Here is a 12,440-nt window from a genome sequence, read left to right on the forward strand (position 1 = left end):
TGTATAAGCAGATACCTTTGCAGAGCTGAAGAAGAAGGTAAGACACTCCCTTTATCCCCAAGCGCCTGGTACCTTTGATAGAAATCCTTCCAATATTTGTCTAAATAAAACAAGGGAGTCACTGGTGGCAAATGAATTGCATAGATTTCTCATGTGCATGATTATTAAATGGTCGTTTCTTCTCAGTTGTCGTGTTTCTTTATTTTACAGCTCTGGAATAAAACAATCTGAATGCAATGAAAGAGAAAAACTTCACCGTAATAATCAATGAGTTTGTATTTGTAGGGTTAACAAACAATTTCATACTACAGATTGTCCTCTTTCTAGTCTTCCTTGCTATTTATATTGCTACTTTGGTGGGAAATCTAGGACTGTTTGTGTTAATAAGAGCCTGTCCCAAGCTCCACACTCCAATGTACTTCTTTCTCAGCAACCTCTCTCTCCTCGATGCATGCTTCTCCTCTGTGGTTGCCCCTAAGACTTTTGTGAATCTCTTAGCAGATAAAAAGACCATTTCCCTCACTGGATGTGCATTGCAAATGTACTTTGTGATAGGTCTGGGCAGCACAGAGTGCTTTCTCCTGGCTGCAATGGCATATGATCGCTATGTGGCTATCTGTAAACCACTGCTGTATCCAGTCCTCATGTCTCCTAAAATCTGTACACTTCTGGTGGTGGGGTCCTATGCTCTTGGGCTTCTGCACTCTCTTCTCCATACAGTCTTCACCTTCAGGCTGTCATTCTGTCAATCGAACGAAATCAATCATGTATATTGTGACATCACTGCACTTTTATCACTTTCCTGTTCGGATACTTACATCAATGAACGCCTGATTTTTTTTGAGGCTGGGCTTGTAGAAGGAACCACCATCCTGAGTGTCATCGTCTCTTATATGTACATTCTCATCAACATTGTGAGGATCAGCTCAAGGGCAGGTAGACTCAAGGCGTTCTCCACTTGCACCTCACACCTCACTGCAGTTACCATCTTCCACGGGGCAATTCTTATCTTGCATTTCCGACCAAACTCTGGCAGTGGATCGTTTCTTCAAGATGTCATGGACAAAACCCTTGCTGTGTTCTACACAATTGTCATCCCCTTACTGAATCCCTTGATATACAGCCTGAGAAACAAGGAGGTTAAGGATGCCTTAGGAGGCATTCAGAGGAAGGTATGTAACAAAATGAGTAGCTAGCAACAATTTCTAAACATTTCCACAAGAGCTATATATTGCTAGACCATTATCAGCATCTATGTATGGTGTTGCATGTTCAATATTAAAATTACAAAAATGTAGCCTCTCTTGTCATTTACCTATATGATCTTAAGGATCAATTTAAGTTCAGCAAATAATATAAGCGGAAGTGCTCATTGTAGCTTAGGGTTGCCATATTTCAAAAAGCAAAAACCAGGACATCCCAAAAGTTGTTGAGATTTTTTTAGGAAGCCCCCAAAATTGTTGAGTTGTTTTTTAAAAAATAAAAGAGAGTAAGTCAACTCTAGGAAAGTAATGCCCTATTCTTAAATTGCTTCTCTATGATTACCTCATACAATAAATATGTAGAAGATACTACAAATCATGTGTGGTTGCAATGAGAGAGGGCTGTGGAGATGAACATGAGATCTTAAGATTGTGAGGAAACATAAAAGCCAGAGTGGTCTCATGGGGAGATCTTGGGCCAATCACTACTACTTAGAATATAGAATATAGTAGAATATAGAATATTCTATAATAGAATATAGAATATTCTATAGTAAAATAAGGACGCGGGTGGCGCTGTGGGTAAAAGCCTCAGTGCCTAGGGCTTGCCGATCGAAAGGTCGGCGGTTCGAATCCCCGCGGCGGGGTGCGCTCCCGCTGCTCGGTCCCAGCGCCTGCCAACCTAGCAGTTCGAAAGCACCCCCGGGTGCAAGTAGATAAATAGGGACCGCTTACCAGCGGGAAGGTAAACGGCGTTTCCGTGTGCGGCTCTGGCTCGCCAGAGCAGCGATGTCACGCTGGCCACGTGACCCGGAAGTGTCTGCGGACAGCGCTGGCCCCCAGCCTCTTGAGTGAGATGGGCGCACAACCCTAGAGTCTGTCAAGACTGGCCCGTACGGGCAGGGGTACCTTACAGTAAAATATTCTACTACTTAGAATATAGAATATATACTATTATATACCTCATACAATCGCTGTGAGGATAAAAAGGTAATAAGGAGACCATGTTTACTCTACACACCCAGAGAACCTTAATTATTGGGCAGTACATAAACACTGCAAATAATAAGTTACCTTCTGCTTGGAGAAAGCGTTTTTTAAAGCAACAACAGCTAAACATATAATAAAGCAGTGTGCAAAAGTTCCATGATAGATGTTCAGAGATTCCTCATAATAAGCTCAAGGTGTGAAAAATAGGAAATATACTTTATTTCCTTGACATCTAATGGGAGGGCATTCCACAGGGTAGACGCGACTACTAAGAAGGCCCTTTGAGCTCTCCACAGCCATCAACAGCACACCCACATGAAGGGAAGAATCTACTTGGACTTCTGGTCCAGCATTCACTCTGCTCTCAGCTTCTTCATTTCTCTTCACCTGCCTTGTTTCCCTCTAGAGCATCCTTTCTCAACCTGTGGGTCCCCAGATGTTGTCGAACTACAACTCCCATCACCCCTAGCTAGCAAGGCCAGAGCTCAGGGATAATGGGAGTTGTAGTCCAACAACATCTAGGGACCCACAGGTTGAGAAAGGATGCTCTAGAGTCTGCCATCCCAGTCTGCACTTGACAATGAGTCCTTCATACACAAACCAAACTACATGCCCTTGGGGTACACTTGACTTTTTCAAATGTGAATATTCCCATAAAGCTGATTGCTCGGAGGAAACATGTTGCTCTGTAATACCGTTTCATAAACGTTCAGGTCCATCTCAGCAATAATTCATAGTTTCATCATGAATAAAGGGTTAAACTAGAAGTGCAGAACCTGTGTCCCTTCAGATGCTGCTGGGCTCCCAACTCCCATCGGTTCCAGCCAATATGGCTAATGATCAGGGATGATGTTAATCCAGGAGCATCTGGAGGGCTGTAGGTTAGCCATTCCTGAGTTAAACTAATCAGCTTCTGGGTATGTGTCAAATACCTACCCTGGAAGGTGACTTTGAGCAAGAAGACAGTTTGGTTAATGCAAACAATGCTAGCTTAAAAATCTCAACATACTTTCAATTTACGTTTTGATCCTGAGGAAGAACTTGAAGAGAGTCCTCCTTGGAATATAGCTGGCAAAATAAGTATTTCAAGACCATGGATACTTTTAGTACTGGAAGTACTGCTTGTTGATTTCCTTGTGAGTTTTATTTTCAATACAAATAGGGTAAAATACAATTAAGACACTTTTCAAAACGAATTTTGGCATCATCAATAGACCCCAACGCCAAACTGTTTAAGTTATGTGAGGTCTCATTGTTGTTATGGGTAAACCTCTCAGGTGCAGGTCCAAAATCATTCTCCAAATCATGGGGAAATGGCAATTGATCTTCTCACACTGGACAGCTGCCAGGAAGCAAAAGTGGAGAGATAACAGGAAGCTGGACTAGAGGGGCCTTTGGTCTGATGCAGTGGGGCTCTTATGTTCATTTCTTTTCTCTAGTTTTTTTAATATTAAAACATGCCTTGCCAGTTTTTCAAGCAGCATTTTAGATGCTCTCAGCTGCTGCCATGGGGCAGATTGCTTCCCATCAACTGTAGTCCTTTAGGATCCAATCATATTTTGCATATTTATTTTAATATGATAACTTGCACCTGTTTTATTTTTGGTATTTTTGGGTGAAGAAGAGGGTCTATGTAATAAATAAGTAAATATTAGAATTCACAAAAATCTGTTTCCTTTATGGTTACAGATGGCACTAACAGAGAATCCAGCAACTGTTTCATTAGCCAGTGCCCCATGGGAGATTGTACTAACAAATCTCTGCATGCTAGAACCGCCACAGGAGTTTTGTTGTTGTTGTTAAAGTACAGTGTGGAAAAAATTACTTTTTTGTCTTGTAAAATCCTGGCACTTCACCATCAAAGAAAGGAAAGTATAATGAAACTACTTTTTGTAACAGTTTGTGGAGGTTTATATTCCCTTCCAATGAGGTCTGTCAGTGTGAAGCACCCAAAACCATTTCAACCATAATATCTTTCCACTGTGTATTATTTAGAGATTCCTCCATATCAAACCAAAAACATCTTGGCAAAGTCACAAGGTAAACAAAGAATTATTAACAGAGCAGCTTGACTTATTACTGCAGAGGTCCATCAGGTGGAAGGATCCCAGTGGGTTTACCCAAACCCAGATCTTCAAGATAAAATAACTACATCTTCATTTGGGAATCTGATGACTAAAAGAAGGCATGCACTTCAGACCTAGAATAGTAACCTAGAATAATAATTAAGAAACCAACTTCAATATGCCCCCTTCCCTGGCTGCTATAATTGTTGCCTGAAACTGTGGTGAGTACAGATCTCTCCTTTTCTCTACTGTGGTATACAAGCTGATGTTGTCCTCAGATTCTCAGAGAATTCATAATGATTTTAAAGCATTTATGGCTAAAAATGAGATAACTATTCTACCTAAATTTATCAGTGAGAGACATCCATGCTGACATAAAGAAAATGATTTGCTTCTTTCCCATATGATTTGTCATCTTATATTTCTTAACCTGGTGCCCATGTCCATATATAGAGAACATTCCATCTGTGGAATTTTGCTTCCATATGTGGAACTCCTTTATTGGTTTGGCGTGTAACATCAGTATGTTACATTAACGAAAACATTAGAAGAGCTCTGACCAAAGACCTGTCTTATTCAGCATCCTGACCTAAGCAACCAGATCCTTATGGGAAGCTCATAAACAGGATATGAACAAAAGAGTGCTACCGTCAATTGTTATTCCCAGCACTTGAGGAAATGATATTGAGTTTAAATGAAGTCAACTGGGTGTAGCTTAAGTCCAAATAACTCATCATTGCTGGAGTTCTTAAAAGTGGCCTACAATTTCCTTTCCCCTTTCTCCCATTTTATTCTTTCTCCTTGTTTTTATATATTGTTTATAGGAAATTCTATCCTGCTGTTTTAGTGCCTCTGCACTGCTCAGTATTCTTAATTTTTTCACAATATAAAAATATATTTAGAGGGGGGCCTTTTTTAAAAAAGGAGAAAGAACAATAACTGAAACAACACCTGTTTATTTTCAGTTAAAGGATCGAACTGGAGATTGCTCAGACAAGTTCCTCCTTTTTTTTAAAAAAAGATATTTCCTAAGAGATTTTGAATGTTAAATAATCTTGTATTTTTCATAGCAGCTTTTCAAAATCTGATTTGCTACCTATAACACTGAAATTTATTATTTTCCTCCTTTCAAATAACAGTATGTTTGCAAGTGCACATGGATGGGGACAACTGCACTATAGTGAACGAGTTCATTCTTGTGGGACTCACAGATCGATCTGAACTGCAAATCATCCTCTTCATAGTCTTCTTGCTGGTCTACATTATCACAGTATTGGGGAATGCTGGGATCATTGTAATCGTGAGGACTTGCTCTCAGCTTCAGACGCCAATGTATTTCTTCCTTAGCAACTTATCATTCCTGGACCTGTGCTATTCCTCTGTCGTAACACCCAAGATGCTAGTGAGCTTCATATCACATAGAAAAACCATCTCCTACTCTAGCTGTTTCACTCAGTTGTATTTTTATATTGCTTTGGCAACAGCAGAATGTTACCTCTTGGCAGCCATGGCATATGATCGCTATGTGGCCGTCTGTAACCCACTGATGTACACAGTCATCATGTCTGAAAGACTATGTGTTTTGTTGGTGTTTGCTTCTTTTGTGGTGGGCTTCCTAAATGCAACAGTACAGATAGGTTTTTCCTTAACAGTGTCCTTTGGTGATTCTAAGGTCATTAACCATTTCTTTTGTGATGGGCCACCATTGATGAAGTTGGCCTGCTCTGATACCACTCTCAACCAAATCCTTGTTTTTACTATTGTTGGATTCAATGAAGTTACCACCACGTCCATAGTTCTCATCTCTTATACCTGCATCTTCTCTACCATCCTCAGAATACGCTCCAATGACAGCAAGCACAAAGCTTTCTCCACCTGTACTTCTCATCTAACCGCCGTCAGTTTGTTCTATGGGACCCTCCTCTTTATGTACTTGAGACCCAGTTCCAGCTACTCTTTGGAGCAGGATAAAATAATCGCAGTGGTTTACACAGTATTGATCCCGTTCGTGAATCCCCTGATCTATAGCCTCAGGAACAAAGATGTGAAGGATGCCTTGATTAAAGGAATGGAGAGACTCAGGATTTCAAGATAAATGTAGCAGTCGCATACTGGAAAGAATATAGCAAAGGGTTAGCTCTTTGATTTACCTGAAGGTTGGGGAGGGGAGAGAATTGTAAAACAAAAGAAAAAAATAGGAATAAAAACTAATGCTCATTATCTATATATATCCAGAGTTATACAGGATTATATTCAATGTTAGTTATACCCATTGTGCCAGGCTGGTACAATAAGAGTGCTGAACTTTAGTAATGTACATTCATTGATTTTAATAGGTCTGAGCTCTGAATATGACAGTTGGATATCATCCACACCTTATTATTTCAAATAGAGATTTTCACAAGCCTTCATAAAGTAACCAAAAGGAAGAAAAATAATATATTTGTACGTACAGTATCTACAATAAATAAAAACGAGAACATAGTGATAGTAGTAGTTGTAGTACTATGAGTAGATTTTTAGAAGGTTCTTAATGCTTAGAAGGGATAGGTATGGAGAGTGTATTGATTGCTATTACCGTGTGAAACCAAACAAATAAACAAGTAGAAGGCACAAATATAGACATGTTGAAATTTAGATTTTCAAATAACATTGGTTGCACATTGGCTTGAAATTTATTGTTCCAGTGATTTATCGATATGGACCATCTCTCAGTGAGCTTGTCTCCCGTCTTTTGCTTAGCCCTATGTTTCGCTTGGCTTAGAAGTATGTAAAGTTTATTAACATATGCAACTACCGTTTCAAAAGTAGCTTTGTCAATATAAGAAAGGGTTTCTTGAAAATGAGAAAGGTGATTCATGATTTGCATATTAATTATTTATGAATAAATAAAAATACAAAATCTGCTTGTTATTATCCAAAAATTATTATGCAACTTTACAAACTGCCCCCTCCCCCGCCCCCTCAATCCAACTTGGTGCTGGTGCCTAGGTGGTTCAGAGATGATTTGGCATTGGGGTGAACTGTGAGGTGGCCAAGCTTGCTAAACAAATCAGATTATTTGGGATGATGAAAACAAAAAAAAGGATAGCCAAGATTTTCAAAGATATACCGCATAACTGGCAAAGGCACAATCTTATACTCTCAAGCAATTCTTTCAAAAAGTTAAGGCATTATAAACATTTTAAATATTCCCATTGTAGTGAATGGGGAAACTTGAAGCTTCATTGTTCCAAAACAAGATTCTGATTTGGGTCTGAGCAAAGCAAGTAGCCTCCGAAGTGGTCCATGCCAAAACACACCACTTTCTGAATCATCTGGTCGAGGTCCAAACCAAATCTTGTGTTCAGTGCACACCTCTAATATCTATGGTCAGTACTAAAAGCTGTGACATGTGCTACAAAAGACATTTCCATTTTCTCCTTAAGGGGAATAAGCCTTTCTGGTATTACTCTGTTTATTTATAAGTATTTTTAGGATGGCTGCAATAGCCTTTTCATACTTAAGGTGGAATTTAATTATATCATATATGGTATAAAAATGCTGTTTTTAAGTGGCTCCTTTTTTCTTTTCTTTTTTTGAAGGGGCTACTTGTTAAAGGGGTTTTAAGTTTATTTTTATTAGTTTTCAAATTGCTATAGAACCATAAGAACAGATAAACAATAACATACAAAAACTAAACAAATTAAATAATAACACCCAATCTAAGATCAAGATATCCATATTTCCCTAGAAGGTGCAGAGAGTGATAACTGTAAATCTGAAACTATATGGGATTACACACATGAGACAGGAACTTTACAGAGCTGATGGAGTCCACTTCTCAGACTTATGGAATGACATTTTGCTCTCTGATAATAATAATAATAATAATAATAATAATAATAATAATAATAATAGTAGTAGTAGTAGTAGTAGTAGTAATTGTTGTTGTTGTTGTTGTTGTTGTTGTTGTTGTTGTTATTTCTTGTTTGTACCCCGCCCATCTGGCTGGGTTTCCCCAGCCACTCTGGGTGGCTCCCAACAGAATATTAAAAACACAATAAAACATCAAACATTACAAACTTCCCTAAACAGGGTTGCCTTCAGATGTCATCTAAAAGTCAGATAGTTGTTTATTTCCTTGACATCTGATGGGAGGGTGTTCCACAGGACGGACATCACTACTGAGAAGGTCCTCTGCCTGGTTCTCTGTAACCTCATTTCTTGCAGTGAAGAAACCACCAGAAGGCCCTCGGAGCTGGACCTCAGTGTCTGGGCTGAACGATAGGGGTGGAGACATTCCTTCTGACCTTCATAGGGGGTTAAGAGCAGTAATAGTTGAGCAGTGGGGGAAGAAGCACTAAGCTTTCCTTTTCCTGTTGCAGGTGTGAACAGGAAAGGAATAGATTGAAACGGATAATGAGTTCCTTGAGGCATGTTTGAGGTAAATTGTGATACCAGAGTATTTCACGCTTTGTGCTGTCATGGTGAAGGGTATGGCTCACTGTTGAGCTTAACCTGTGTCACCCATTTTGGGTTTTGCAGACTTAATGGGCCACGAATCAGGAAGAATTCCCTCCTCACCTTTAAGGATGTGGTGTGACAGGTACATGTCCATCTGCAAAACCATTACACAGCTATCATGAGTAGAAGTGTATGCAGCAGGATGATGAGGGTATTATGGCTGAGTGCAGTTTACATTCAATGGTACAGACTCTCCTCACTATACAGCTCTCTTCTTGTGGGTGAAATGAAATTGACCATTTTCTGTGGTGTCCACCCTTTGCTGAAATTTGCAAAAATTAAGTTTCACCCCCTAAAATGGCATGCCCTAGTATGGCAAGGGGAGTTGGAAATTAAGGCCAGCTTGACTCCCTTTAGTGTAGGCTTACCAAGTTAACAGACAAGAGCCTGATAGAGTTTGAAGATGCTTCTGTACATATTGTTATTTATAAGTTGAGTATGTTCTGCTTATATTTAATAAAAGGTAAAGGTACCCCTGCCCGTACGGGCCAGTCTTGACAGACTCTAGGGTTGTGCGCTCATCTCACTCTATAGGCCGGGAGCCAGCGCTGTCCACAGACACTTCCGGGTCACGTGGCCAGCATGACAAGCTGCATCTGCAAGCCAGCGCAGCACACGGAACGCCGTTTACCTTCCCGCTAGTAAGCGGTCCCTATTTATCTACTTGCACCTGGGGATGCTTTCGAACTGCTAGGTTGGCAGGCGCTGGGACCAAGCAACGGGAGCGCACCCCGCAGCGGGGATTCAAACCGCCGACCTTTCGATCGGCAAGTCCTAGGTGCTGAGGCTTTTACCCACAGCGCCACCCGCGTCCCACTTTATTTAATAAAGTGGTCCTAATTCTACGCCATACTTGGTGTTTTGTCTCATTATTTCTGGTTTCCTAACATAAAAGCACTCTTTCTTCTTTTGGGAGTAGGGAATCGTTTTGAACAGAAAATGATTCCCTAGTTCCAATATTGTTTTCTCTACCATCAAGGGAAAACAACTCAAGCCATTAACAACCAACCGATTTTGTGCTCAGGGAACTAAAGCTCTTGACATCAGGCAACCTAGTATAAATGTACCAACACTTTCAGACCCTTGTATTTTTCTGAAATGAGAAAAGGGCATTATTTAGAGGCATAAATTTAGGGTAAGTATTAACTAGCGGGATGAGAGAGTTGAATTTCACTCTGTTGGAAAGGTTGACAAAAGGGTTGTGACTGAGTAGAAGACTAGGAAACAAAGATGTTTCCCAATGCCATTACAGCATTTGCTAAAGTTGCAGTTGCAATAATCAAACTTTAATTGGTCTAGCTGTCACCTAAAGCTTTCAGCCATAATCTGGTGCCCACTGACCCCATTAAATTCAGTGAGATTTACTTTTGAGTATACATGTACAGGATTGCTTTCTCAGTGAGGCACGGAGCTGAAGAACTCACTCAATTAATTTAACCTGTTTGTTTTAACCTGTTTGTGGTGCATTACTGTGAAAAAATCAGTATGAAAGAATCGGTATGAATGATGACTCATCCTAACAATTGGCCACATATTTCTTTGAAAAAAAACAAACCCCAATTAGGTTACATTTGTTTCAATATAATCAAAAAACATGATGTCAAGATGGTTATTCTTCTTCTTATTAAAAAGTCAGTCAAATACTTTAAATTCAGAATGCTGATAACATAAATTGTTTAATCAGTTGACAGCTGTAATAATTGGAGAGCTTCTGGTTGCGCTGTGGCCTGCCAAACTACATCTAGTGGTAACCTAGGCTAAGCCAGGCCTTTTTCAGTTGCAGAATCTAGTCTCTGGGATCTCACCCCATGCCCCATGGTAGCAGCTCTGTTGAGTTTTTGGTGCCTCGTGAAAATGCATTTATTAACCCAGATTTTGTTGGTTACTGGCACCAAACTTTGAGAAATTATCTGGAAATTGCTGTCTCTAGTGCCTTCACTGTCCAGTATTTTTAATTCTGAAAGAGGAGAGGAGGAAGAAGAAGGAAGAGGAGGAGAAGCATTACATGAGTCAACCGTAACATGACCTTCATGCTCTCATTTGAACTACAATAATGGAGATTGCTGGGGAAAGATCCACCTTTCCATCCAAAACTGATAATATTTCTGCTTTAAAATTATAATTAAATCATGTTTTTTTCATGAACAATAACCACATACCTTTTAAAATTCAAATCCCTGGAGAAACCCAGCCAGGTGGACAGGGTATAAATAATAACATTATTTAAAAAAAACATTGTGAATGATGTACACCAGGCACTGAAATATTATTTCCACCCTCTCAAATAACAGAATATGTACACATAGATATACATATAGACAGACAGATATATCAAGTGCTTGCAAGTGCACATGGATGGGAATAATTGCACTATGGTGGATGAGTTCATTCTTGCGGGATTCACAGATCAATCCAAGCTGCAAATCACCCTCTTCATTGTCTTCTTGCTGATCTACATTATCACTGTGATGGGAAATATTGGGATCATTGTAATCGTGAGGACTTGTTCTCAGCTTCAGACGCCAATGTATTTCTTCCTTAGCAACTTATCCTTCCTGGACCTGTGCTATTCCTCTGTCGTAACACCCAAGATGCTAGTGAGTCTTTTATCTCATAGAAAAACCATCTCCTACTCTAGCTGTTTCACCCAGTTGTTTTTTTATATTATTGGTGCAACAACAGAATGTTACCTCTTGGCTGCCATGGCATACGATCGCTATGTGGCCATCTGTAACCCACTGCTCTATACAGTCATTATGTCTCGAAGGCTATGTATTTTGTTGGTCTTTGCTTCTTATGTAGCTGGGTTTATAAATGCATTGGTAAATACAGGATTTACCTTAACAGTGTCCTTTGGTGACTCTAATGTAATCAACCATTTCTTCTGTGATTGGCCACCATTGATTCAGTTGGCTTGCTCTGATACCAGTCTCAACCAAATCCTTGTTTTTGCTATTGCTGGATTTAATGAGGTTACCACCACATTGGTAGTTCTCATCTCTTATGCCTGCATCTTCTCTACCATCCTCAGAATACGCTCCAATGACAGCAAGCGTAAAGCTTTCTCCACCTGTACTTCTCATCTGACCACTGTCAGTCTGTTCTATGGGACCCTCCTCTTTATGTACTTGAGACCCAGATCCAGCTATTCTATGGAACAGGATAAAATAATTGCTGCGGTCTACACAGTGTTGGTCCCTTTGGTGAATCCCCTGATCTATAGTCTCAGGAACAAGGATGTGAAAGAAGCTTTCATGAAAGGAATGGGGAGGCTGAGGATTACTTTAGCAATCATCTGCTAGGTAGAACCCAAAGAATAGGGAGGGGAGAATATTTTAAAAATGAAAGAAAAATTGTGAGTAAAAAATAATCACACTCTGAACAAGCCCAATGAATTTAAGAGATTTAAATAATGTACATCCAGTGACTTCAAGAGCTTTATTCTCTGAGTATGACAGCTGGAGATCATCCATATTTCATTATTTCAAAATAGAGAATCATACAAGCTTTCAGAATGTGATGAAATGAACAAAAAAATTGAACATTTGTAAATACAATATATACAATAAAGAGAAATATAAGAACATAGCAATAGTAGCAGTACATATTTAGAAGGTTCTAAGTTATTAGAGTGGACATCAAGATTGTATTGTTACCAGACTAGCCCAGACAAAGA

The 12,440-nt window shown here is 39.6% G+C and overlaps 3 protein-coding genes across 3 annotated transcripts; all 3 read left to right on the forward strand.

Annotated features, from left to right (window-relative positions):
- The first annotated feature begins 236 nt into the window (after positions 1–236).
- Positions 237–1,196, forward strand: LOC128418804 (olfactory receptor 1102-like). Its single transcript, XM_053398859.1, has one exon. It carries the CDS (start codon positions 237–239, stop codon positions 1,194–1,196), a length of 960 nt encoding a protein of 319 aa, XP_053254834.1.
- Positions 1,197–5,414: 4,218 nt separating this feature from the next.
- LOC128418822 (olfactory receptor 1019-like) lies at positions 5,415–7,041 on the forward strand. The gene has a single exon (XM_053398898.1). It carries the CDS (start codon positions 5,415–5,417, stop codon positions 6,351–6,353), a length of 939 nt encoding a protein of 312 aa, XP_053254873.1. The 3' UTR covers positions 6,354–7,041.
- Positions 7,042–11,115: 4,074 nt separating this feature from the next.
- Positions 11,116–12,066, forward strand: LOC128422078 (olfactory receptor 1019-like). Its single transcript, XM_053406077.1, has one exon. It carries the CDS (start codon positions 11,116–11,118, stop codon positions 12,064–12,066), a length of 951 nt encoding a protein of 316 aa, XP_053262052.1.
- The last annotated feature ends 374 nt before the right edge of the window (positions 12,067–12,440 follow it).

Source organism: Podarcis raffonei, chromosome 1, assembly GCF_027172205.1.
Source record: "Podarcis raffonei isolate rPodRaf1 chromosome 1, rPodRaf1.pri, whole genome shotgun sequence".
Classification (NCBI taxonomy): Eukaryota; Metazoa; Chordata; class Lepidosauria; order Squamata; family Lacertidae; genus Podarcis; species Podarcis raffonei.